Source organism: Balaenoptera ricei, chromosome 1 (assembly GCF_028023285.1).
Source record: "Balaenoptera ricei isolate mBalRic1 chromosome 1, mBalRic1.hap2, whole genome shotgun sequence".
In the NCBI taxonomy this organism is placed as follows: Eukaryota; Metazoa; Chordata; class Mammalia; order Artiodactyla; family Balaenopteridae; genus Balaenoptera; species Balaenoptera ricei.
The window spans coordinates 152,453,633-152,481,491 of record NC_082639.1 but is presented as its reverse complement, the minus strand read 5'-3'; the positions used below and the strand labels follow the sequence as shown (position 1 = coordinate 152,481,491).

At 44.6% G+C, this 27,859-nt stretch overlaps 2 protein-coding genes across 2 annotated transcripts in view; one reads left to right on the top strand and one right to left on the bottom strand.

Annotated features, from left to right (window-relative positions):
- The window catches only part of PPP2R5A (protein phosphatase 2 regulatory subunit B'alpha), a 100,278-nt gene extending 87,776 nt beyond the window's left edge, over positions 1-12,502 (top strand). The window contains exons 6-13 of the mRNA XM_059938450.1: positions 694-753; positions 1,681-1,789; positions 2,601-2,654; positions 7,778-7,828; positions 8,122-8,241; positions 8,330-8,457; positions 9,379-9,480; positions 11,279-12,502. Coding sequence (XP_059794433.1) covers positions 694-753; positions 1,681-1,789; positions 2,601-2,654; positions 7,778-7,828; positions 8,122-8,241; positions 8,330-8,457; positions 9,379-9,480; positions 11,279-11,411 — 757 coding nt within the window. The 3' untranslated portion in view covers positions 11,412-12,502. The remainder of the gene's footprint in view (positions 1-693; positions 754-1,680; positions 1,790-2,600; positions 2,655-7,777; positions 7,829-8,121; positions 8,242-8,329; positions 8,458-9,378; positions 9,481-11,278) is intronic.
- Positions 12,503-13,816: 1,314 nt separating this feature from the next.
- The window catches only part of PACC1 (proton activated chloride channel 1), a 32,593-nt gene continuing 18,550 nt past the window's right edge, over positions 13,817-27,859 (bottom strand). Inside the window, exons 3-8 of the mRNA XM_059904322.1 lie at positions 27,341-27,550; positions 25,772-25,923; positions 20,760-20,902; positions 19,405-19,549; positions 16,997-17,104; positions 13,817-15,337 (exon numbers count right to left, since the gene is read on the bottom strand). Of these exons, the coding sequence (XP_059760305.1) occupies positions 15,176-15,337; positions 16,997-17,104; positions 19,405-19,549; positions 20,760-20,902; positions 25,772-25,923; positions 27,341-27,550 (920 nt within the window). The 3' untranslated portion in view covers positions 13,817-15,175. The remainder of the gene's footprint in view (positions 15,338-16,996; positions 17,105-19,404; positions 19,550-20,759; positions 20,903-25,771; positions 25,924-27,340; positions 27,551-27,859) is intronic.

Genomic DNA, 27,859 nt, shown 5'->3' with positions numbered 1-27,859 from the left:
GGAGATTTTGCTTTAATACCCAAATTTCACGTTTGGTTTGTTTGTTTGAGTTGACGATGTGGCAAAATTAGGCTAGCATTTTCACACTGTAACAGTCAGAGATGAGAAATATTGCCTCCTCTAGAGAGAACATCTTTGTCCAGCTCTCTGTCGTTCTCTGTGGGGCCCCGCCCATCATTTATGGTATCTTCCCTGCCTATCCTGTCATCATTTGTGTCTATGACTCCCTACTTTAAAGGCGACCCTAATCTTAGAAAGCTAGTCAGCCTGTGTAGTTTAGGCTTAGAGAAATTCTGAATAAAAGTGGCTTTATTACATGAGTCCTTTTCTCTTAGAGTTACCTATGAGTAGAGGTTTCCTATTTTAAAAAGTATTTCTTTGAGAAGACCCATCTTTCTTATAAATATTAAAGTAAAATAAAATATTCCAGACTAAATTATACTGTTATCTTAATATATAGCAAATTTTAGCAAAAGTATATGTGGTTTAATAGGAAATATACCTTCTTTTATAAGATTGCTAAGAAGTAACTGATTGGGGGCAAAATAGCTTACAAAGAATTCATTCCTAAAGTGTGCTTGAACATTTCTTATATTTGCCCCTTAGATTTCTTTGTACCTTCCTACATCTTTCTCTCAGTTTAATTTTCTGGTGTTTGATTTTTCTTTATATCAATCTTTATTTTAAATTTAGGTTTATATATGAAACAGAGCATTTCAATGGTGTTGCTGAACTCCTTGAAATATTAGGAAGGTAGGTCAGTTTTTTGTTCTTTTTAAGAATTAAGTAACTTTGAATGCTTTATGTATTAAAATAGCTGGGATTGGAGAAATTATTTCATATTTTAGAGTTTGAATATATAGTATAAGGCATAGTTTCTCAACTGAATTCTTATTATAGCTTTTTAGGGGGTCAGCATATTAAAATAGTGCCATGCAAGACATCTGTTTCAGAATAGACTTGTGCTTTTGAAGCTGTGGCATATTTTATGCCTGATCTTGCCAGACTGCCTCAGAAACCTATAGGATCTGATTGGGAAGAGATGAAATAAGTTACAGTGATTCTTTGATGAAGTTGTAGGAATTCTTGTTCAGATGTTGATAGATCATTCCTATACATCTGTTCTTTTTAGAAAAATCTACAGCCTTTGATTTTAGTTTATATGAACATTTTTGCCTTCCTTATTCACCACATAGCAGTATTAACATGAGAGAAGTTTAGACCCTCTATTTATGTTTAGAGAATGGTTTTTGTCTCCTCTGTTAATATTTAGAGAATGATTATGGAGAGAACTACTTCTTAATTTCAGATCTTTCAATAAAGTAAGAGAAACTACCCATTTACTTTAGAATATATTGAAAATTCTAACAATATTGTGATATTGACTCTCCTGTGCTTTAGAGAAGAAAAATAAAGGCATGAATAAGTGATAGGCTTTATAGAAAACGTAAAGTTGTTTACTGGGACATTAAATTGGCAGTCCTCGTTTTCTTTTGGGATCACTGAATGACTTAAAGTAGCAGACTTCATAGTGATAGTCTGCCTAACGTAGTTTGCAGATGAGTAAGTCATTCAACACCAGGACTGAAACAGAGCAGTTCCTAGGTACTTGGGGATGTAATAACTTTTAGAAATAAAGTGGTAACTATGTAACCCTTCCCCTGCCTTTTTTCCCTCCAGTATTATCAATGGCTTTGCATTGCCGCTGAAAGCAGAACATAAACAGTTTCTCATGAAGGTTCTTATTCCTATGCATACTGCAAAAGGATTAGCTTTGTTTCATGCTCAGGTAAGTTGCAGGAGATTTCAGGTGAAATGCATGTTGTTTCAAAGACTGCTATAAAGGCAGAGAAACTGAGAAATATTGAGGTGGCAATTTTAAGTATATTTAAGCAATTTGCTTCTGTAAGTTGCCCAAAGCAAATTTTTACTATATCATAATTTTTAAAGCATTATGATATTTAGTGTTCTTAAATAAGCTGAATGAACTGTAAGTATAGATATAGGAAAGATCAAGTTCTTTTCTGGTCCAGGCCCTAACCTAATTCACTGTGTGACTTTGATAAATCCCACATATCTGCAGAATGTTCCATCTAGCCTCAATGACCTAGTTAGAGAATGGTTTTAGTTTCCTCTATTAATACTCAAAGAATAATATCATATCAGCATAGGCATACATGTTAGAAACATGCTGAAAAACTAAAATGTTAGCTCTAGTCTTATTTCAGTCAACTTTATTTATCTGTGTATGTATCTATTAATTTAGTGGGCTATAGTTACACTTCTGGTTTGTAAGACAAAGACAGTTGCTTTTAATTCCCCAAAGAACTGGTCTGCCACCTAAATGATATCGAAAGATTGATATGTCCAACTACATTTTCTTTAATATTTCAGTTAACTTAATATTCAGAAGTTACTACTGAAAAAAGGACATCTTTTTTGAAGTAGAAGTTACTTGCACAATTATGAGTATATTCATTTTTATATATTGCGATAAAGTTTGTCAAAATGAGGTAGTTTTGTTAGCTAAATATAAAAATCCTGCATTACTAAATGTTATTTCATTCAGTAATATTTATAAACTGTCCCTTGTATTTTAGCTAGCCTACTGTGTTGTACAGTTCCTGGAGAAAGATACAACACTAACAGAACCTGTAAGTGTTTTACTTATTTTTATGTTTTTGGTCTACATTGTAGCGTTTTATTTTAGCTTTCTTTATTCCCCTATAGAGTTACCAAACAGTAGTAGTAATATATTTTAAACTAAAATCATTTAGAAGAAGGAAAGTGAGGTTAATCTATATTCAGAGAACAAGACTGGGATGGGAAGCTCTCATGAGTTATGTCTTGAGTAACTTAAATGTAGATTAAAATTAATATATAGTAGTTAAGATGTGTGAGGACAGGATCAAATGGCTACAGTAAAATTTTATATACATGGTACCTTCAGTGATAATCTTTTTAATCTTCATTCACCTTTTGAAATTAAAACATACTGTAAGGGTCCCAAAACTATTCCCTTGAGTTTTGTTTTTTCTTTAGAAATAGAATTTCCCCTCTTATTAACGGTAAACCACATGATAGGGATTGAAAACATTTCCTTGCCTTTGGTGATTAAGATATAATCTTGGAATAAAGATTGTTTACTTTATGAATCAACATAGCAATTCAGTCTTTGAATTCTGCTGCTTACTAATTGTCTGTAATACAAAGATTCAGGAGAGAATAAAAAAGTTATCATGAAAATTGAAGATTCAAGAAAAACAAAAGATAAGTTTAGGGAAAAACAGAAAAGGATAAAAACATAGAAAACAACATTTTAACCTTGGTGAAGTATTTTGAGAGAGTGTTTTCTAAGGATCCTAAATCTAAATATTTAAACTAAGAGTTCTTGAAGAATAGCAAGGGGTTTGAAGGATTTAAATTGTATGATTTTCAGAGTTTTCTGAGGCTAGGGGCACTTGAAAAAAATTATGTACTTAGTGTTCTCCCTTTGACTTGAGCTTTGTCTGTGTAAAGGAATGAAAGATATTTTTCCACTCCCTGATGTTTAGAGTTTTAGACTTTTAGACTTGCAGTTCTTTCTGGAAACAGCTAAAAACAGTTTTTAAAGACAAATAGGAGAATTAGAAGCCCAGTATTTACATGAAACCACATAAACCTTTAAAGTGAAGTAAAACTTAATGCAAATCCATGATAACTCTCATTAGAATTGAGACAAAGAAAACCCATAACATGGTTCATGCTTGGTGAATAATAAACAGATATAAATATAATTAAGTTAATATGGAGTGGATCGGGGAGACAGCTGATTTCTTTTTATAGAGTAAAAGGTTAGGGAGAGGGATGAGGGCCGGACATTTGGCTTGGGTGAGTTGGGTTAATAGAAATAGGAGCAGCATGAGGAGGTAAAATGTCCAAGTTGACAAAGGAAAATATTTTTCAATTCATAAAGATCTGTAGATACAGAGATCTTGTAATTTCTACTATAGGCCATTCTAGCACCAAAATTAAGGCCATAGTACTTGGGTTTGAGCCCTAATACTCATTTTCTAGGAGCCTGGCATTCATATCAAAGCTTCCTACAAATTGTAAATAAGTCAGAGCTTTAGGTAGTTTATTACATTCTTTATGTCCCTAGATCTTCTATTGAAATTACTTTATTTTCCAAAATGGAAATGACTTTATTGTTACTTCCATTTATGAAAGTAATGTGTTAATTTGGTTCACACAAAAGACAAAACACACAAAACACACAAGACAAAATCATAAAGCATGATGTGGAGGAAGTTCCTTAAAATCTGATCCCCTAAAGATAACCATATAAATTGGTGAATATATTTCTATAAATTTTTTTCTGTACATATATTTATGTATAGGTTAAACAGTGGGACAGTGCTGACTAGGTTTTTTCACTTGTCAATATAATGTGGATATCTTTCCATATTAATCTGCTTCATTTTTTCACTGGTCACATCAAATTCCATTATATGGATTATTGTAACATATTTAATCAATCCTCAATTCATGGACACTTGAGTTATTGGAGTTTTCATTGTTATAAGCATGTTGCTGGGTGTGGGGATGTTTTAGGGTGTTGGAATTATTCTGTGTCCTGTCTGTAATGTTGGTTACAAAAAAAAAAAATCTATGTATGTATAAAAAATCCTGAGAACTGTACACCAAAAAAAGAAAAAATTTTACTGTATGTAAAATTTTTAAAAAACCAAATTACTAAGGGGGCAGAGTGGCGGGGCGGGTGGTGGTGGGATGACTTGGGAGATTGGGATTGACATGTATACACTAATATGTATAAAATGGATAACTAATAAGAACCTGCTGTATAAAAATTAAATAAAATAAAATTCAAAAAAAAAACCAAATTACTGAAATTAAAACCATATTGCTGGGTCAAAGAGTACAGTGTGTGAAGGTGCCTATTTTCCCTTATCAGCCAGTGCTGAATATTGTTTTAAATTTTTGCTAGTCTAATAGGTATGAAATATTTTAATTGGCTTTTTAAAAGTATTACAGCCATCCTTTTATATGGTTATTAGTCATTTATATTTCTGTGTCCTTTGCCTACTTTTAAGCCTTTGCCTGTTATATTTTGCAAATTTTTTTTATCCATTTGGAGTTTTCCTTTTAACTTTGAATATACTGTTTTTAATATTTGCCTTTTTAAAGAACTAAAAATTTTTTATGTAGTGGAATCTATTCATCATTATGGCTTCTGGCCTTGATGTCATGCTAAGTAAAATCCTTCTACCCTTTGAGATTATAAAAATACTCTCTAGTATCATACTCTAGTTATTTTATGGATTTAGTTTTTACGTGTAAAAACTTTATTCCATCTATAATAGTTTCCTAGGGCTGCCATGACGAATTACCACAACCTTGGTGGCTTAAAATAACAGAAATTTATTCTCTCACAGTTCTGAAGGCCAGAAGTCCAAAATCAAGGTGTCGGCAGGGCTGCACTCCCTCCAGATGCTCTAGGGGAGATTCCGTTCCTTGCCTCTTCCAGTTTCTGGTGTCTCCAGGTGTTCTTGGCTTGTGGCTGCATCGCTCCAATATCACATTGCTGCCTCCTCTTCGGTCTCTCCTCTGTGTTATCTCTTACAAGGATACTTGTCATTGGATTTAGGGCCCATCCAGATAACCCAGGATGCTTTCATTTTGAGATCCTTAACTTAATTATATCTGTACAGACCCATTTTCCAAATAAGTCACATTCATAGATTTCAGAGATTAGGACATGAACATATCTGTTTGGGGGCCACCATTCAACCCACTACACCATTTGAAATTGAAATTTTTGTGTGACACGGGTAAGGAATTGTTTTAGTTTTCTATTGCTGCATAACAAATTATCACAAAATTTCGTGGCTTAAAACAACAAACATTTATTATTGCATAGTTTCTGTGAATCAGGAATCCAGGCATGACTTAGCTGTGTCCTCTGCCTCAGGGTCTCTCACAAGGCTGCAGTCAAGGTGTTGGCCAGGTATGGGGTTGCAAATAAAGTCTCAGATAAGGAAGGATCTGCTTCTGAGTTCACGTGACTGTTGTTAGCATTTGGTTCTTCAGATGCTGTTGGCCAGCAGCCACCCTCAATTCCTTGGTACTTGGGCCTTTCCAACATAGCAGCTTGCTTTATCAAAACTTGCAAGATGAGAAGGCCCTAGAGAGTCTGCTCATAAGATGGAAGTCACAATCTTTTGTAAATTTCTCATGGAAGTGACATTCTGTCCCTTTTGCCACATTCTGTTGGTTAGAGGCAAGTCAGTAGGCCAGTCCACACTTCAGGGAAGGGCTCAACTACACAAGAGTGTGAATTCAGGAAGTAAGGATCATAGGAGATCATTTCAGGAGTCTGCCTACCAAAGGAGCTACATTTTTTTTCTAACTGGTGAGCCACCAGTTCAAGTACCACCAATTAATTGACTAATTCAGCTGTTTCCCAGGAACTGAAATGCCACCTCTGTCATATATTAAAACCTCATATATACTCAAGTCTGTCTAGATATTCCTCTGTGTCATATATCTTCTCTGTCAGTTTCCATGCTACTACCTTATTGTTTTAATTATTTTTCTCTGATTATTGTAACTGATACTTTGTTTTAAAAGGTATTGATTTTTACATATTTATCTTTTATCTGACCACATATTGAATTTTCCTACTCATTCTAGTAATTTTTCATCTTTTAATATTTAAGCGGTATATAATTATCATACACTTAGACAAATAAGTGTAATTCTGATATCCCTTCTCAACATTATTCATCAGATTCTTATCTTACTGGATTGGCTCCAGAACAGTGTTCTTCCCCAGTTTTAATTTGGATGAGTGTTCTTCATTACTAGACAAGACCAATAACTAAATTTACTTAAAAGGCTGTCAGAGATTTATTTCCACAAAAGCACCAGGCCCAAATGGTTTTACTGTCAATTTCCAAGAGACCATTATATAAGTTGATTGCTGATGGTTTCTGATAAATTCTTAGTTCTAGCTTACTAAATTGTTATCAGAATATATAATCAATCAAAAAATCAAATAACTGTTCGAAATCTTTTGAGATGATCATACAGTTTTTTTTTCCCCCTTTTAACCTATAACTATAATGAGTTGAACCATCCTGGAATTTCTGGAATAAGTTACTGGGTAGGTAGCAGTATTCTGTTAATATACTGTTATATTCGGTTTAATACGGATTTTTGCAACTATGTTTACTTAAATTCACGATCCCTTGTTTTGTTGTATTTGGGTTATCAAGACTGTGCCAGCCATGAAATAAATTGGGAAGCTTTCTGGCTTTTTTGGGTGCTTCATAATGGTTTAAATAACAGGAACTATCTGTTCCTTAATTTCTCCCTAAAATAACCTCCCTTCCTCACCCCACCAAGTCATTATCTCGTACTTTATTTTCTTAGTAGGAAGTAGCACTTACTACTGTTAAAATTATTTTATTTATAAGTTTAATTGCTAACTTATGTTGGTCTTCCTGCTTCATGAAAATCAGGGACCTCCTTCTGTCTTATTCATCAGTGTGTCCCTGGCACCTAGAACAGTATGTGGTACAAAGGCACTCAATAACTATCTGTTGAATTGGTAGAAGTCTAAAGCTGAGCAGAGTAAGGGTATATACATAGTTATTGAATACTATTGTTCTCCTTCAGAATGAATATTGATATTATCGCAATTATTTAAAATTTCCTGAGATTAACCAGCTTCTTTGCTTAATTCATGCTAAATAAACTTTTCCCTTTTTTGCAGGTGATCAGAGGATTGCTGAAATTTTGGCCAAAAACATGCAGTCAGAAAGAGGTGCGTTTCATTCAACAAAAACAGTGCATTTTATTAGAACTTCTCAATCTCAGGGCTATAAACCATGCTTCTTTGGCCTGGGTGTATCATCACTGCTACCAAGCGGGAGATGTTCTGTGGGGATTAGAGAGACTTGGTAGAATATCTGTACATCATAGTAAATTGCGTATACTATCAAGATTTTTTTCATCCAGTGTTTAATTTGTAGGTTAACCTTCTCATTTGTGTTTTCTATATTAACATCATGTAATTTGTCATATTATGTTTCTTAAAAGAAAATTTTTTTAACCTAGGTGATGTTTTTAGGAGAAATTGAAGAAATCTTAGATGTCATTGAACCAACACAATTCAAAAAAATTGAAGAGCCCCTTTTTAAGCAGATATCCAAGTGTGTATCCAGTTCTCATTTTCAGGTATGATGTTTTCAGTGAAGCCATTTTTATTTTATACTATTACTTCTTTTCTCTTTTAGTTTTGACATTTCTAAATGTCTTTTTTTAGGTTGCAGAAAGGGCACTGTACTTCTGGAACAATGAATATATTCTTAGTTTGATTGAGGAGAATATTGATAAAATTCTGCCAATTATGTTTGGCAGTTTGTACAAAATCTCCAAAGAACACTGGAATCCGTAAGTGTCTTTTATGTTGATTGTGTTATTTTTGTGTTTTTGTTTTTTTGACCTCTTTGTCATTTGATCTCATTACTCATACATAGGAAACCTGTACAGATTTGGAATTGATCCCAAGGTTAACATCACATAGTTTTATTCTATTCTGCACTGAGTTTTATGAAGTTGTATGTGTGTCTGTATGTTCTGGGTTTTTTTGTTGTTTGGTGTTTTTTTTTTTTGAGCAGAGAAAGGTTTATTGCAGGGCCAAGCAAGGAGAATGGGTGGCTCATGCTCAAAAACCCTGAACTCCTGTATGTTCTTAATTTCAATTTAGAATTGCAAATCTAGGGACGGTCTGGTGTGACATTCTGTACCAGTGTGTGGTTAAGCCCTGTTGGGGAGACCAACCCAGCACCTGCAGAGGCTGTTCAGGCGACTGTGTGCTGCCAGTATCCAGCCTCACCTCCAGAGCTGGCCTAGCCCAGGGAGAAGCTTCAGTGCTCAAGGTCACATCAGTGATGTTTAGATTGCATGCATTCTAAATTCTGTAACATCCTTATCCTGTTTTTTACTTTTCTTCTTACAAGTTACATTCATTGGATCTTTTTCAACTTCTTTTAATGCTGTTACTCAGGGTTTGTGATAGTAGACTCTAGAGCAGACAGGAAGCTGACCATAACATTTTTAGGGTTTAATCTAAGCATGATACAGTGGGAAGGACTGTATCATGGAAGGAGTTTTGGAATCAGACCGACCATCTCTACTACCATTGGCTGTGTGACTTTGAGCAAATTACTAAACTTCTTGAACTTCAGTTTTTCAGCTCTAAAATGGATTGACTGAGTCAGCTAGCATCTAACCCATTTCAGAGATGATAGTGTTACATTTCCCATCTGTTAGTAGCATCAGTAACCCAGCACTGGCTTGTTTTCATTTTAGGACCATTGTAGCACTGGTGTACAATGTGCTGAAAACCCTCATGGAGATGAATGGCAAGCTTTTTGATGATCTTACTAGTTCATACAAAGCTGAAAGACAAAGGTATTTGACATTTTTATTTATAGACTTATCTGTACATTTTAGATTAGTTGAATGTGATTCAGTCCAATAAGGTATTCTAAGTTAAAATTATGTTTAAGAAGCCAATTGCTGCAGTAGGATGAATTGGGAGATTGGGATTGTCATATATACACTAACGTGTATAAAATAGATAACTAATAAGAACCTGCTGTATAAAATAAATAAATAAATAAAATTCAAAAAAGAAAAAAGCCAGTTACATTTAGCATTACAATTTGAATGTCTCTAATAACTACTCTAAAGTCATTTCCAGGTGAACTCCTAATGGTTAGATTATGATTTTAACGTGGATCATAAATTCTGTTTATCTCATTCTGAGCCTTAGACTTTATCAGTATAACATCTGCATTGTGAAATACAATTTATGCTGAATTTTAAATACTATTTTACATAATTATTTTTACATTTATGAGAATTGCTTTTGTCCACATGGGCTTCCATAGTGAGCTTATTCTTCAACTGTTCTTGCACAATAATTTGATAGTTTTTAAGCTTCACATTTTAACAAAGTGGTATTTTAAAGTCAGTATAGTTCCCTTTTGGGAAGAGGAAACTCACATAAGGATATGTCTGTGGTTGAGTACTATTATTGATATTTTGTTCCTTGCAGTATATATTTTAGTGAATAAATGGTCGCACACATTAGCATTTAGGAACTTGGCTTAGTGATTACCTCTTTTTGAAAATTTCATAAATTACTACAAAATAATCTAAAAATCACTTCCTTCTCATATATTTATTTCAGTTCCAATAACTGCTGTACCTGAGCCCATTTATTTCTAATAAGTATATTTACTATTCTGTTTGGAAAAGCTGATCTATTTTGACTATAAGTTCCTAGTCCTGGTTTTCTGGTGGCAAGTAGAGAAAGGATCTGTCTTCTTCAAGGCCATCCTAGTCCATCAATAACTAACTGAATGCATTCTTTCTTTTAAATAGCACCTTTCAGGCAGGAATAGAAATTAGGTACATAGTTTGAGTCCCAGGAAGCAATGGGAAGAAGGAAAAATGACTAGGATCATATGAAACTTATATTTGAAAAATGCATATTTCACATAACTAAGAGTGATCATTATATCTTACTGGCTGCGTAAATCAGCACTTTTGTCCCCTTAAAGCATATGTAACTGCAGAACGTAAGTCCATGGTTTTTTCACATGTTCATATAGCCCTTCAGAATAGTTTGGTCCAAGTTATTCAGAAATGTTCTCTTTAGAACTGAAATTAAGTAGTTGAAGCAACATATTTTGAGTTTTGCTTTCTTAGAGAGGTTATTCAAACTTTAAAGTCTCCTTCTGACATGCAGGAGACAAGAAATAGTAAGACACAGACTGGTTGGCAGCTAGCGATGTGGAGCCAAAGGATATGGCTTCCACCTGGAAACGGCTCCAGGCTGACTCATGGCCAGCCCTTCAGTCTGTCGGCAAAAACCCACTGCAAGGTGTTTACGTGACTAAGTACTTTGCCAACCGTAAAGCACAGGTGCCACAGTCGTGGTGGTGGTGGTGGTGATAAAATGCAGGGAGGGAAGGCGAACGATAACTTTCAGTACAGGAGCCATACAGACGTGGTGTTACACTCAGGAGATGAAGATGAGTAACGCGGTGCTCTAGGTAATGTAAAGTCTCAAATGCTTTAGTGGAGGGATTTAAGTGAAATGTGAGTGAACACAGTCTGTTCTCCAGCCAGCTGCCAAACAGCATGTTTCTTCAAGCTCTGAAATAAGTTTCTAACTACAGAAGTCTTGCTTTATTTACAGGGAGAAAAAGAAGGAATTGGAACGTGAAGAATTATGGAAAAAATTGGAGGAGCTAAAGCTAAAGAAAGCTCTAGAAAAGCAGAACAGTGCTTACAACATGCACAGTATTCTCAGCAATACAACTGATGAATAAAAAAAGCCTTCCACCTCCGCTGGATAGGCGGTTTTGTACACTTTTTTGAAATATGTAAAAATTATGAAACAAACCTCATCAGTATAATATAATTAAAAGGCCAATTTTTTTTTCTGGCAACTGTAAATGAAAAAAAATATATGGACTAAACATAGCTCTGTGCTATATCATGGCCATAGTATATTGTAACCTTTGTCTAATCATTGATTTGTGTCACTCTTCTGAAGTTTCACAGAAATGAATGAACTTTATCATCTATGATATGAGTGAAATAATTATGGGAGTGGTAAGAATCATGACTTGAATTCTGTTTTTGGTTGTGTTGCACATAGATTATAGTAGTCTGCTCTGTATATTTTTCCCTTTGATAATGTGCTTTTCACATTGCTGCAGACCTTAGTTACATCCTAGGAAAAAGACTTTCCTAAAATAAAACTAAGGTGTAATTCTTATCCTTCCCTTCATCTCTCCCAGAAATATGACGGAGGGAATTACTTGCCCTAAGCCTTCCTTCATAGAGATATTACTGTACTCTGGAATTTGAGCAGAAACTTAAATTTCCAGGCTTTTTAAAGCACAAATTATAAATAAAAGCTGGGAAAGTAAACCAAATTCTTCAGATCGATCCTTGTGAACATCCCCCTTCATCTGCCACTCCCCAGAGCGCTGAGCACAGATCCGGGGGAGGCCGTGCCGTGAACACCCAGCCTGCCTCTCAGCTCATTCCGCCTCTTCCTCCCAAAGGCTGAAGGCAGGGCCTTTCCAGTCCTCACAACCTGCCCTTCTCTAGTACCTCCTGATGCAGGGATGGAGGCTTTGAGTCCCACGGTGTGGTGATGCAGAGCGCTCATTGTCACTGCCTGGCTTTACGTAAAGGAAATGCAGTAGGCTTCCTCTGTAGGGTTCTGAAAAAGCTGACTATAGAGAAGTCGTATATGTTTCTACTTGGTCAAGTATTTTCTCACATTTTGTTACCAGAGTACCATTCCAATCTCTTAACTTGCAGTTGTGTGGAAAACTGTTTTGTAATGAAAGATCTTTATTGGGGGATTGAGCAGCATTTAATAAATCTGTGTTTGTATTTTGCCTTACGTCGACTTTGCTTTTTTCAGCACTAAGGTTAGGCGCTCGGAAGAAGCCTGCCCCCCTTCATTCATACATATATACATACATACGTATGTACATACATACGTGTATATAGAGAAAATTTTAAGGCACATTGCAGGTTGTACACCAGTTAAAGAATAGGAAGATTGTGTGCCAGAGTCGAGTGTTCTAGCCATTTATCAAAGTATATCTGTTGTATAGAATTGTCACATAAAATTCTAAGTTCTAGGATATCCTTCCATCTTCCTTCATGTCCCTTTATGTTTGGAGGATGGGTTTAACTTACCTTAAATGTGTGTACATATGTACATAGTTTTAATTGAAATAGACCCATGGGATCTCCCTGGCGGTCCAGTGCTTAGGACTCCACGCTTTCACTGCCAAGGGCCCGGGTTCAGTCCCTGGTTGGGGAACTAAGATCCACATGCTGTGCGGTGCGGCCAAAATAAAATAAAATAATAAAATGAAATAGACCTAGGAGGATAAATCTCAAAATCTATAATAAGTAAGTAATAATAGCACTGATTGATTGTTGTTACAAAGTTTTCAGCTACTGGTGTCTGCTTCTACTCTTTCACATCCATGAAGAACAACTCTAGCACACTATTCCTGGGTCACTGTGAAAGCACCTCGTTCTGCTTGCTGTGAAACCAGGAGAAACTCTTCCTTTCGGGACGTGGCTCATATTTTACAATGCTCTCAAATGGCCGCCACCTCAGCCGTCCAGGCCCAGTGCTCTTTTGCCAGATGCTGTACACTCACCTAAGGCCAGCCGGGATTACTGACAGCTGGGGACAGCACACGGGGAAGGAAAGGGTGACCCTGCTACAGAACACAGCAAAAGGCAAGCCGCAGCCTCCCCAGAAGAGACGGTTGGGTCTAAATGTCTATTTTGTGGACGGTCTAGGCATACATTTCTTTCACTGAAGAGCAGCCAGAGTAGATTTTGGCAGGCTGCAGCTGATAGTTGTTGTTGAAGAAGGAGCTAGAAATGCCCACTTCCTAATTAATTAGCTACTTACTCAAAAGCACATTCAAGAGGTCTCTCAACTTTCTACAGTACAGGAAGTACAGTTTTAATATGTTCATTGGAGCAAATTTTGTTAGCTAATATTAAAGTGGTGTGTCATCTTATTTAGAATTTAAAAATACACATACCTGTTTTTCAGTGCTGTTAATGTAAGCTTTAATGCCTGGCTTTGCACTTGCCTTACAATAAGATTTTATAGAGACAGACAGGACCTAGGCTAAAGTTTGAATGTACCTGCTTCTGTGCCATAGAAAAATAGCAGGGAATATTTCCTTACACAAGTTCACTTTTAATAATTCAACCAAAAACCACAGTTGCTTGCTGCTAAGTTAGACATGAGATGATTAAAATTGCCCCACTCATACATTTGAGCTGTTCTCTTTGAATTATCTAAAACAGGGTTACAGAATTGAAGAAAGGCTACCAAGTCCTCTTTGGAGGCAAAGGGCATGTAAATAATTCAAAACTCTGGAAATAAATAATCTTCATAACCTTAAATCAGCCAATGGCTACCATGTGAAAAATACCCAGAGGGTACTCATCTCTGTCACAGGCTGGGCTGAAAGCTCTGAGGGCCCCTTTCTCAGATGGGTGGGGGGGTTTGTAGGACAGGAAGAGCTAACACAGCTTATTCATGGGGCTTTATTGTCACTTCCTGACCACCTGCCATCTATCGCCTGCCCACCTTGCCCTTCCCTGGACGTGGTCATGATGTACCTCGGGAGTCCAGACCCATCCATCGTGGAAGTCCAGGCTCACGCTCCCTTTTATTTGGAGGTCACGGAATGAAAGCATACTGGTGCCTATTGATTTAGCAGATGTGCATACTGGCACACTGATTCCTTTTGTATTAACCTAACTTTTATTCACCTATTAATGAAATCATCAAAATACACTGAGTAGGCACCTACTATGTACACATGTCCTAGTGTTTTTGTATGTTAATCAGTCCGAACTCATACCTGCATCAACCAGTATTCTAGCCAGACAGGTAGGTGGCTAGTCAGTCCACAAGAGATCTAATTACTAGTTTTTCTAGTAGCTTTAAAAAAAAGTCTCATTTAATATTTAACAAACAAGAGAGCGTGTCAGGGGCTGGCAGATGGCGCCAGAGACATGAGGGGTTTTGCGTTTCTCACATACCGTACACCGGTTCCACAGCATGACCTCCACACCTGAAGAATCACTGGTGGGGGAGAAGAAAATCACACTCTCCTCTGTCCATTTAAAAAAATCTCAAGAAAAAAACCTAAGGTCAGAGCCTTAATCATCCTGTTAGACCTTAACTATACACCAAACCGAGAAAGGAGGCAGCTTCCAAAAACCTTCAGGAAACTGGATTATATCTAATTCCATCTTCCACAAACCCTATTCATGTCATATGTCAAAAAATGTTCATTAATAATTTAAATACTTAAATAACGGTTAGGTCATCCATTGGATCTCTTCCATTGGGCTCTAGACAGTCTCTCTGAGGACCAGTTAGAAGCTGCAGTGTGACAGGCAGGCCCCCAGCAAGGCTCGTTTCTTCAAGTGAGGACAGGATTGCTGGCAGCTAGGTTTACCAAAGCAGAAGTGATGAGAACTTCCATGAACTCGGGCAGTCCTACGAACAACGCAGGCGACTTCAGCTTATGTGGTTCGTTGCCTGACCTCTTTTTTTAAGATATCTCTTCCTAATTTTGATCATCCACTTCACACTCAGTTTGGCAAATTCTGCAGCTTTAAATAATGCCAAGAAGGCCCCACAGAGAAGAGCGATCGTGTTCCAAGGATTGGCGGTGATTATCTGCAAAACAGAAACAAACACAAGCTTCTCTGTTGGTTTCCATTTTTGATTTTCAGTGTTATTGTCAAAGAGCCCCTCCAATTATTGAGGCAACAAGAAAAACAACTGGTTTCTAAAACTGCCGTAACTCCATACTTTGTCCATAGCTCAGTTTGAGGAGAAAAATACTAATCCCTCCCTACAATAAAGTGATCCTGAAAGAAAAAAAAATTTTTTCAAAAAGCTCTGCACATATAAGGTACTCAGTCCTGAGCTTTAAATTTCTGGCCTAACCCACAATGTGACTGACCTTGCTTTGAGACAGATCTCCCCCCAGCTATACACCCCATCTGTACGGTCAGTTCCTGTTTGCTTCCCATCTCACAGTGACTCCCACCTCCCCTCCCATCCAGTCCAGCGACTGCCCGTCCTCCACTCACCTCAGGGACTCCTGCCTGCAGGTGGGCCCCTCCAGTGTGCCCTGCCCGGGACGCTTTCCTCCCACCTCGAGTTACTAATCCTTCCAGGCCCCTCACAGCTTCCTCTAACCACTGAGCCAAAACTCTCTCGACTTGAGCAGAGAGATTTATCCCACAAACCCCTCTGGCAGGTCCTTACTGTCTGGAATCACTTCCTTTACAGCCCAGGTTGTCTTCTCACTGACTGCAACTCCTTCAGGCCGAGGTCATGGCTTGTATGTCTGAGTTCCCCGCTTGGTAAACACACAGCACTTCTAAGACCCAGTTCAGCAGGGCGACCTCAGGCTCACATATGAAAGTTACACCACCACCACCATTTAGGACAGTTGTGAAGCGGAGGGACGATGCAAATCAGTCGGCCTCGAGCTCAGGGCTTTACTTGGCCCATTATAGGACTTCATACTGAACACAGTAGGTTAAGAAATGTTGGATCACACGTTTTACGTGTGGAGCTGAAGGCGCTCATTCTTCCACGTGGAGTCTTGATTCAGGGCGTCTGCACACGCCTATGTGTCCACGGCCCAGCCAGGCCACCACTAACAGCGGTGGTGGGATCATGGGGCACATCCACATCACAGAGACACTCCCTGTTTGAGCCTCAGGTTTGAAATGTCTTCCCCCAACCCACAAGCACATCAGGACATTTTGTGATGATCTAAACAACAATCAGTATCAGATCTGGGACTGGCTCTGGTAAATGGCGTCTCACGAATGTTCTTTTGGCAAAGCCGTCCCATCACCCCTCCCCTTCTGAGATGGTGAGTCTGGGATCTGGCATTAATTGATGCTCTCAATTTCTGATTAGTACCTTTCTGCTCTGATTTATGACAAATAAAAAATGACTCTCATCCTACAGAGAACCAATAAAGAAGAATGGCTTCCAACATTGGTAATCTAGATTATTAGCTTAATGCTTTCTACTTAGTTCATTCACTATCACTACACAGCGGCTACGCTGGACTAAGCACCGGGCCGGACGCCAGGTAAATGGTGAACAAAGACAAAGCCCTCACATTCACAGCGACGACAGTCCAGGGTTAAAGACGAGATCAATTAAACACAAATGATATAGAAAATGAATGTCATAAATACAAAAGACACAGAGATCTGCTCCATGACAGAAGATGAGGACGGCCCGAAAGGATGCACCAAAACGCCTCGGGGTGGGAAGTTCCCTCTCAAGGTCGGAGATAATACTCACGTCTTGGACTTTCTGGATGAAAGGATCTTTCCACTCAAAGACCACAAAAAACAACTGAGCACTTTTCTCGGCCGCTGGCCTCTGGTCAATGTAGTTAACCACGCTGGTCTAGGTAGAGAGGAGAGAAAACAGTGTTAACAGAGCTTCTGCGTCCCTTCCTGGCCAGGGCCACGGGCAAGGAGAGGGCAGTGAGCGGAGCTGAGACCTCGGCTCTCCTCACACCATCTTCTGGAGGGAGAGAGCCAAAAACCTCTACACGATATCCCGAGACTGGTCCCAGAGCCAAGGCTTTACTCTGGTTTCCATCGTTCTTTGAGGAAATGGATAGGATCTGAGGTGCACAATAGGTGTTTTGGATTGTCACTGAAATCTGTCGCTAGGTATCTGTACTCCTGATTAAACCATTTTCAAAGTACTGCATAAGACTCACAACTAAAAGCCATAAAAATCCCAAATTTCAAAATACTTGACCTGAAGAGCTGAGTATTTCAACCCTTCCGGTCTGCAGGGACCAAGTACAGCCTCGCAGTTCTGCCCAGCTGAGCACTCCCTGTAAACACACGGTGAGCAGGCGTGCTTGGTGAGGCCTGTTTACAGTTTCTACAGGGGCTGCGAGGTGAAATGGAGAGCAGACGGGTTCCAGAAGTCTGGCTGGGCCATCAAATGGTCTGAGCCTCTGCTTTGCTCTCATAAAATGGGGGGACAAAATGCCATTTTGGGGGACACTTTTTGTCTACTGAGTTGTAGAGAGGCTCTCATGAAACAACACAAAGGAAAAGCATTTTAAACTTTAAAACATGATATAAAAACATGAAAAAAATTTTTTTTAATTTTTGTCCAGAAGAGTTCACATCCCCCACCAAAGACTTCCAATGCAGATGATGCTGAGAGGCACACAAACATTCGACAGTGCACAGGCTCTCGGGGGTCTGGCCCTCTGGTTTCAGATCACAGCTGGAGCTACCAGGAGAGCCGGGGTAGCCTGGGGAGACCTAACTGTAAGGTGAACACACTGAGTCTCCTTTCTCCGCTGATTTGGGGGCCGGATGAGAAAGAACTTGGAGTTCTTGGAGAAAAGTGTGGCGTAAAAGTCCAGGAGATGACAGTTACCTTACAAAATACGAATATTTTAAGGACCTATTGCCAGGGGGTCGTCACTGCCTAAGGCAGGAAAAAAAGCCCCGTCCCCTTGAAGAAAACTGGCTTCAAGCCTTTCGCAAAGGCCTCCAATCTGGAATCGTCCTAGGAGCGCGGCGTGGGGAGGGGCAGACCCGGACGAGAGTCCGGCTTCCATCCGCCCTGCCGGTTGGAGTGGGTCCTTATCCAAGCCAGCCCCTTCCTAAAGCTGCCCCTCGGAGTCCAGCCCAGATGGAAAACCTCCAAGGAGGAGCAGGGGATGCGAGAACAGAGCTGTCTCCCCGCTGCCTCTGCAGGCACCCAGCCACCGACACGCGGGATGGCCGGGCCCCGGGCAGGGATGCTGGCAGGATGGCAGCACCCCTGCGGAGGCGGAAGCCCCACAGGCAGGGCAGCGGCCTTGCTTTGGGTGGTGGCTGCCTGCCAGCCCTGCTGAGGCAACCAAAGGTCCCGCCCCTCCACCCCCCAGCCCCGCCCCTCCACCCCCCCAGCCCCGGTGCCACGCCTTCTTCCAACGTCCTCTCCAGCTGCCCCAGGATCACGGCCTATATCTCCCGGCCCCAGGTCAGGGGGCTGAAAGCTTTTTGATCACGCTTCCCAGTAGTAAAGAATTCTGAGCACGTCCCAACATATTTATAACTTTCTTATAAGTGACATAATATTACTATTATCGTTCTAATGTTACATGCATTTTAAAACATTCAAAAATAGAGAAAGGATGAGGTTTTAAAAATTAGTACAAAAAGAGGGGCTTCCCTGGTGGCGCAGTGGTTGAGAGTCCGCCTGCCAACGCAGGGGACACGGGTTCGAGCCCCGGTCCGCGAAGATCCCACATGCCGCGGAGCAACCAAGCCTCCTGCGTCCCAGTGGATCACCATGCACCCCGCACTCCAGAGGCTACCATATCCAGTCTCTGCCCTGCAAATAACCAACGTTTGTATGCAGCCGCCAGCCTCTCAGGGCGCGGCGGGGCAGGGGAGTAGAGCCAAACTGAAAACAGGCATCAGATTCAGCCGCGCGAGGCGCCACTCTGTAAAACGCTCCGCCGTGTGCACTGTGAGGGCTGCAGCGACAAAGGGAAAGGGCCTGGGGCGTGCCCTGCCTGCAGAAGAACACGCAGACCCCCGGGCGCCGGGTCCGCTCTCATCCTAGCGAAGGCCTCCTCACCCCAAAGACCCTGTGCACCGGTCACCCCCTCTGCGAAGCTTCCCTCCACCCTGCACTCAAGGGTGGAGTCAGTGGCCGTGCGAAGCGAGCCCAGCGCCACCTACCTCCTGCCGGAACTCCACCGCCTCCCGCCCGTCCTCCTCCTCGGTCTTCACCAGGGACATCTTGACCCAGGTGCGGAAGCCCCCCGAGAACTTCCAGCCGGAATACGCGCTCTCGCAGGCCTGCATGAAGCCTACCCTGTCTGGGCTTGGAGGGCAGAGAAGAAAGGTCCACGTTAATCGGGCAGGATTCGAACGTGGCCAGACTCCAACTCCAGCCCCTACGTCAAGCCGGTTTCTCTGCTGGTACCATCAGGGTGCTCCCACTGCCCACTCCCCCCTTCCTCAAAGGCCTGCTTTTTGGCTTCCAGACGGAGGGGGAGCTGTCAGCTGCCTCAGGGCACGAGCACTGTCGCTGAGGCTCCCGGCAGGAGAAGCCCTCCCCGCTCCCACCCCCGCCTCCCAGCACCTGCTCCCGGAGCAGCCGGCACCGTGTTCTGCAGACGCGCCCCCAGCGCCTCAGAGAACTCTGGGTTTCAGCAGCCCTGGGGTGCCCTCACTGGCCCTCAGAGAAGGGAAGAGGCTTCCCCAGGGAGCTCTCAGCCAGGCAGGACACCACAACACCCACTCAGGACGGCGATCATAACGCGCGCACAGGCAAGTGGCAACCGCATGGCGGGACTGAGGACCCACGCAAGAGGAGCAGAAAGGGGCTGGGCAGGCAGGGGACACGGCCAGCTTCAAGCAGGGAAGGGAGAGGGAAGTCTAGGTGGCAGAAGGTGCCGAGGAGGAGGCCCCGGGCTGCAAGATGGGCAGGATTGGGGCGCTGGGGTGTGAACGGCGGTGGCGGCTCACGGCCTCATCAGCTGGGGGAGCGGCCTCCTCTCTGCCCTAGCTGCCGCCCGGCTTCCTTGAAATGGAGCCCCAGGGCCACGCAGGACCTGCAGGGACTGAGTCACCCTCGCTCAGGCCCGTGCCAAAAGCACCCCCACGGCCCACGACACGAGCACTCTAGGCCCCAGAGGTGGCAACACACACGAACAGGAAATTTCATCCTCCTGCTAGAAATGCGTGGCAAACAGGCACTGAGCCCTCACGCAGGGCTGGACCCACTTCCCGGACACCGTGGGGAGTCAGGCCCAGGGGAGGGGCTGCCCTCCAGGGGCTCACAAAACCCCGTCCTTGGCAGCCCCGGCCGGAAGCGGCGGGCCCCACCAACCTCCCTCCAGGACTCAACCAGCGCTGCGTGTCGGAACCCCTCCAGCGGACTCGCCTGCCCTTGCGTAGCGGCCCTCCTCCAGGCCAGCGGCTCATCCACAGCCCCGCCTCCCTGCACCCTCTGCCCCAGCCCAGCGATGGGCACGGCCGGAATGAGAGAATGAGTGTCGAGCAAGCCCGCCCTGAGCTCTAAAGGCCACCTTTGCAGGAACTCCTGGAAAGAAGAGAAGAGGAGGTAATCGATGGCGCTGAAGTCCTCGCTGCTCTGGTTCAGGCGGAACTGGAGGAAGACCAGCTCCCGCTTCTTCACCTCCCGGGGCCCCTTCACAATCAGGGCGGATTTCTGTGGAGACAAAGGCCAGAGTCTCAGCCGGGAGAGCCGCGTGGGTGCTGACCTCGCCTCGGGCACACAGGGCTCCTCACCCCACCCCACGCCCAGGAACAGCGTCTGGACCAGGCCCGACGGCAACCTGTCCTCCCACCACGAGCCTCACTGGCTGGCCGTGCCGGGGAAGCTCTTTATTTAGAAAGGGTACTAACTTCCATCTGGTATAGGTACAAGTGTTTTTTTTCCAGTCTGTCACTTTCCCATTAACTCTGTTCTAATGCCATTTGTTATATGAAGTTCTAAAGGTGATGTAGTGAAATTTGTCAATCTTCTTCACGGCTTCTAGATTTTGCTTGCTAAGGGAAACCAAAATTATACCAATATTCTCCTGTATTTCTTCACAGCACTTTTTAAAAAACTTTTTTACATTTAGATACACAATATGCCTGCCATTCAGTTTTGTCTACGGTATGAAATAGGGATCTCACTCTCACTACCCAAACAGTGGGCAGACGCAGGTTTGACCCCTGAATGTTTACTCATTCTGGTATCTGACTGGGCAGGTCCCCTCCACATCACTGCCCACCCCATCCACAAACCTGGCAGGGTTATTTTGTATACATGCTCTTCTCTTTTTTTTAATATATTTTTTTATTTTTATTTTTGGCTGCGTTGGGTCTTCGTTGCTGCGCACGGGCTTTCTCTAGTTGCGGCGAGTAGGGGCTACCCTTCGTTGTGGTGCGCAGGCTTCTCATTGCAGTGGCTTCTCTTGTTGCAGAGCATGGGCTCCAGGCGTGCAGGCTTCAGTAGCTGTGGCTCATGGGCTCTAGAGCGCAGGCTCAGTAGTCGTGGCGCACGGGCTTAGCTGCTCCATGGCATGTGGGATCTTCCCGGGCCAGGGCTCGAACTCGTGTCCCCTGCATTGGCAGGCGGATTCCTGACCACTGCACCACCAGGGAAGTCCCCACATGCTCTTCTAAATGTACTTTAAAACCAGCTTGTTAAGTTCCATGAAAAAATTCAACTAGGACTTTTAACTGTGATGATACTGGATTTACAGATTAACTGGGGAGAAACATCTTTACATCTACTTTTATAAATACTCTACCGAGATTTGAAAAGAGTATTCTGACAGGTACAGTGTTATAACATGCACTTACTCTAAGTTTATTAATTGTGCCAATTCAATTCTCACTTCTTATCCTTACTACTTTCTGTCTGTTTGAACTGTGAATTTGAGAGAGGTGTTAGTAACACTCTAAGGTGATAGTATTTTTTATTTCTAACAGGTTTTGCCTGAGGAATACAAAGGGTATGCTGTTTTGCACATAAAAATTTATGACTGTTAAGTCTTAGTGGGGAGAAGTGGAGTTTGAACCTCTTGTCCACAAAAACAGCCCTCTTTTAACCCTTTGCATCTGGAATTCCATTTTAACTGACAGTAAAACTGCCACTCCACTTCTTCTGGTTACGGCTGCATTTTCCCAAGAGATCTCTGTCCATCTGTTTGTTTTCAACCTTTCCATGACAGGTTAAGTGGCAGCAGAGAATGCTAACTGTCCCCAGTTTCCATTATCCACTTCCTCCTGCAGAACCGGTGCTGCTTCCCCAGTTGCAGATTTTAGCAGGATATAGTCGCCCACTGGAGGTGCATTTCTGGCCTCAGATGTGGCCATGGGACGAAGTTCTTGGAATGAGCACAAAAGTGACTCACACAATCCCACGCCAGGCCCTCAGCGGGGAACTGCCCGCCCTCACTGCTCACCTTCCCGAGATCGGGCAGTGCACACGTGCTGGTGGATCAGCCCTGACCCCGAGGACCGAGACAGCGCCCGGGGATGGCAGAGTGACAGACAGAAGCCTTCACTGGCCATCCTGTGAGGCAGCCCTGCCCGCACACACAGACGTCCCCCGAGAAAGAAACAGACCTCTCTTATCTCAGCCGCTGTGTTTGTCTGGAGTGTTTGCTTTTGTACAGGAGCTTAGCCTGTACTCTGACCAACATAAGTTGTTTTCCAGAACTGGAGTGCTGAAGGAACAACCACCTGAAGTTAAGGCATCAACTTCATATTTGGACACCGGGAATATGGCAGGCGGTGAGGAAACAGACATGGGTCCTACAGGCTGGAAAGGTGGTGACCCTAATTGCGCCAGAGTAAGGCATTTGGTAAAAACTAACGAGATTTAATTGAGGGTACAAGAAATAGAGACTAGAAAATAAATGAGAATCTGAAGATTGATGAAGCAGGACCAGATGAGCCCCTTGGCTGGGATGCTTTCACGTGGACTCAACAGGATGTAAACAGCCAGAAGCTCACGTTTCTGCAGACATCTCACTGCAAATAAAGGGGCTGTGGGCAGCAGAAGCATAAGGACTGTTCAGCCCCCCAACCTATACAGCCCAAAGCCGCGGGGCCCAAGGAGTGCCTGTCTTCTAGTGTCCACTCCAGACGTGGGCCCAGAAGATCACAGCCAAGGCAGGCTCTCCCAGTGGACAAGGCCAGGGCAATCCAGGACACAGGAGTCTCTGCCAAGGTGCAGGCCCTGCCACCCGCCTCTACCTTCCTCCCAGGGGCCGAGGCAGGACACCTCACAGGTCCCACCCAAGGGGCTCCATCAGGCTTCGGGGGGCGGCTATGCTTCCAGCTCTTCCCTTTCCCTCAGGAGCTCCACTGAGCCCCTCTGCTCCTCCTCCACGGCTCTGCACTGTGTAGGGAGGGGACCCGGTACCCAGGGAGCGGGTAAGCTCTCTCTAGTTTGCGGCTGTGGACGGCAAGGAGCCCCAGTGATGAAGACTGCCCGTCACCCAGGGCTGGAGGCAGGTAACTGCAGTCAACTTAAGTTTTCATGGAAGCGACTCCCCTTTTGTGCCCTTACTTCATGGGTTTCTATAATACTTAGTTAAAGTATGTAACTATTATAACAGATACAACTGGCGTGAACAGGTTTGGGACACAGGGACTCCCAGGTAGCGTACTACTCAATGGGGAGCCGAGAGGAAAGACGGCCGGAGAGCCTGTACCTGCAGCGCCGTCTAAGCGCGCACGGGCAACCAGTCGGTACACAGGGAACGGAGAGAGCGGGGAATCCAGACAGACGGCGTTTGTACTGTATTATCTAGCTCTTCATTAAAATTTTTAAAAGTGCTTTTCCTTTTCATTTAAATTAGCTTCCGTTTCCCCGGAGTCCTTTCTGTTTTTTCCTCTCCATCCTTTTATGTGGTTGGTTTCATGTAAAAGTCTAGTGGCCCTTCATTCTCCATTCTTCTTTCTGAGTGAAGGGTTAGGCTGACTAGTACAGGTCTGGGCTGTGGGTTTCTTCCTAAAAGGCCCTCTCCCAGGCTCGCCCTTGCCTGGGGCTGACTGTAAGGGCGCTCAGAGGCAGCGAGCAGAGAAGGCCAGCAGGCCAGGCACTCTGCGTACTTCTCTCCTGGGAAGAGATTCCTTTCTGATGGCTCTCTCCTCCTTCCATTGTGGACGTCCCATCTCAAGTTCTGCTCTGTTTCTCTCTGCTGGCCCAGTGCCCAAGCAGGGAACCTCCCCTTAGCTTAGGTAGAGAATGGCCCCAGAGCCTTTTCCCCAGAGCAAACACTGTCCCCAGCAGCTCTGCGTGCCCCGGGAGGGCTAAAAGCCTGGCAGGCGGTCCTGTAATTATTATCCTGACCTGCCCTACAGCAGCCCAGCTCTTTAGTGTGCTGACACAGAGCCAGCAGTTGGAAGGAAAGCTTTCACCTCTACAGCAGTCCTCTCCGGCGTCTGTTTTAGGGCATGGGTTTTCTCTGATCTTGCTCCATCAATCTGACCCAATGTGCTATTTGTATTTTACACCAGTTCCTCAAAATTTCTGGTCCTCAGATGATACCCGTCCTTGGTTTGCAGGGCTGTTATCGATATTTTATCTTATTCTATTTTTTGCAGGAGTGAGAATCATTTCAGCAGGATTTTAGGAGGAGGTCTAGAATAAATGTTAACGAAAAAGTCTTAGTGGGATTCTTTCATCTCAAGGCCCACCTGTAGCTCCTCATCACCCCAAGGAGCAGGCCCTGCTCCACGGCAGACACACACGCTTTCCTCATTTGGCCGGTACTTCTGTCCACAACGTCACCGCCCACTGCCCTTCTGGGGGCACCTGGACCTCCAGCAACACCCACCTGTGGAATTTTGCTCAGAGGCACAAACAAACATGCTGTTTCCTCCCTTTATGCCTTGGTTCAGAGTTCCTCTGCCTAGAAAACCTTTCCTTCCTCTCTTTGAGCCGGAAAACTTACTCAGCCCTGTTCAATCTTTTTGGAAACAAGGATATGGGATGAAAAGGAGAAGATGTAAATATACACGAAATTCCTTCCCTGCCTCCAGAACCGTGCAGATGCTGCTCCCCGCCGCCGTCCACCCCCCGGCTGAGCGGAGCCGTGGGTGACGGCAGGGCGGGGGTCCTTGTTCCCGGACCAGCGCTCCTTCTTACACTGGCATAGTTATTCCAAAATATGGATGCCTAGGCCGTGCCCCCAGGAACAGTGATTCAGGTGGGCCCACATGGAACCCAGAAACTTTGCTTTCAGAAGGGATCCTGGCAATTCTGTCAGGCAGTCAGCTATGGGACCCACTTGGCTGTGTCACACCAGCCTCCCCCTGCAGCCCGCCACCCTTCCATCCAGGACAGGATCTTATCACTTTGTCGGGAATCCCGGAGGGTCACTCAGAGGAGGCCGAAGGCCCCACTGCCCTCCCTGAAAGCAGGTGAGCCAGCTGCGGCCAGACTCCACTTAGGAGTGTTTGCCAGGGGCCGAGGGCCCGCACCGCGGCGGGGGGAGGCCACCAGGGGTCCTCAGGGTGCGAGGCCGACGGAGCACGCTGCCCAGACCCAGCTCGGGGAGACGAGAGTTACCAGGGTCTGATTGGAGAAGGGGTCTGTGTAGTTGATCCTCTGGGTGGTGCAGTTCATGTCTCCTGGCTGGCCGGGGCTCCTCAGAGGTGGAATGACCTCGTAATGGTGCTTACAGCTGAGCAGCTGGGCCTGACCGGGGTACAGGGCAATGCCTGGGGGACAAACAGGGAAAAGTGAACGGTCACAGTCCCTCACCACACCCCTAAAATCATGTCACATATATTTTTTCGCACCCGCCAACCACCTAAGTTTAGGACTCCCTGGATGACTGCAGACGAGAGAGAAGAAAAGTGTCACAGAGGATGGGGCGCTACACACCCTGCCCTCAGAAAGCCCTGCTCTAATGGAGGAGACAACTGCCCTCTCTGTAAGCCCCTCCCGGCCGGGGATGCAGCCTCCCCAGTGCCTGCACCAAAACCCGCCCCGCTTAAGAACCCTGCTCCACACCCTCCAAGGAGGCCTCCGAGACCAAGCCAGGCACTGCCAGGCCCCCCGCACCGCCGCCCACCCACAGACCCACTGGGCAGCCCTCGGCTGCGGGACTCCCAGGTCTCATTCCGTCTCGCCTCTCCTGCCCAGACTGGGAGCTCCAAGTGTGCAAGTCGCAGCCCCAAATCCCTCCCCCTCCCCCAGCCAAGGCACCTCGTTCAAAGCTCTAAGGACAGCAGCTGTTCAAACCTCAATGGCAGAAACACTGAGAGCAGCACGTGGCCCCAGACACAGGCAGAGTCAGACCAAGAGACCAGATACAGAGAGTAAAACCCACAGATAAAGAGACAAAAGCAGACAGAGAAGAGAAACAATCACGAAACAGGCAAAGACAGGCAAGAGCACTGGGACCAGCACACCTGTCGAGAAGCCCCAGGCAGAGGGACCTGAGACTCCGGCTCTGCCCTGTGAACAGGCCATCCGAGGTCACTCGGGGGCATCCTGTGGGCAGAGCCTTAGCTCACAGAGCTCACACCTCCCGGTCCACTCCAGGCTGCCAGAGCCCAGTGCCAGCCCCACCGGCCTGGAGCAGACAGCCCGCTCCACGGCAGAGACAGCCCCTCACAGGGACAGGAGAGGTATGGATGATGTGGCCTGGGAGCCCCTCTCCAGGCAGGGCCCCGCCCACCTCTGGATGGCCTCGCGTCCCTGCCACCTGTAACTCCCACTTCTCCTCAGCACTGGCCTCTGGCTCCAGCCAGGCTAGACTCATCCTCTCCAGAGAAGCCCTCCGCCTCCCTACGCTCCCCTTTGCTCCTGTGGACCCCCCTCCCAGAGAAGCTCTCTTCCATTTACCAAAGGCCAGCTCATATCCTGCCACTGAGCATAAGCATTCCTTGCCCACCCCAGTCCTGCAGCGACCACTCCAGGCTCGGTCCACCTCCCTCCTCGGCACGTGACACTCTGCTGGGTACCAACAGCAGCTCTTGGGGTGCGTAACCCACACCTAGACTGTGCTCGGACTCCTCTGCCCTGTCCGTGGTGCCCAGCACGACGCCAGGAGTGCAATGGCAGCTCAGGGAGTATTTGCAAGTCGATGCCCCAGACCTGGGCCTGATGTCTGCCTGGGGCAGGCTCTACCTGGGGCGTCGTAGCGATCCACCTCCTTGTAAGACACCGACATGACAGGGTGCTTGAGTTTCTCACGAAAGTCCGTGATGGTCTGGTAGACCAGGAAGACGGCCACGGCCATGAGCAGCAGGTAGATGAAGATGAGCAGCACCGAGAAGACGTTCTTCAGGCAGGCCTTGCTAAAGCGGATGCTGCTGCAGGCGGACTCGCTGTCCAGGGCTGAAGGACAATGACACACACGTGATCCAGAGGAGGTGGGCAACCTCCAGGCCCACGACCTGCTTTACCAAGGAGGCGAGGTCGCCCACACCCCCAACCTCCCCACCTCAGCCCTCACATCCGAATCACAACACGCGGCCCCTTTCGACCTTCACCACACACCTGCTCTGCCAGGAGGGGGACCCTGAGCTGAAGGAGGCGCCCCTCTAGAGGGACAGACAGTTACAACCCAGCAAGGGAGACGGCCCCAGCCTACCTCTCTGGCCCCATCCCCTGACCACTCCACTCCCCCAGGACCAGCTGTACTAA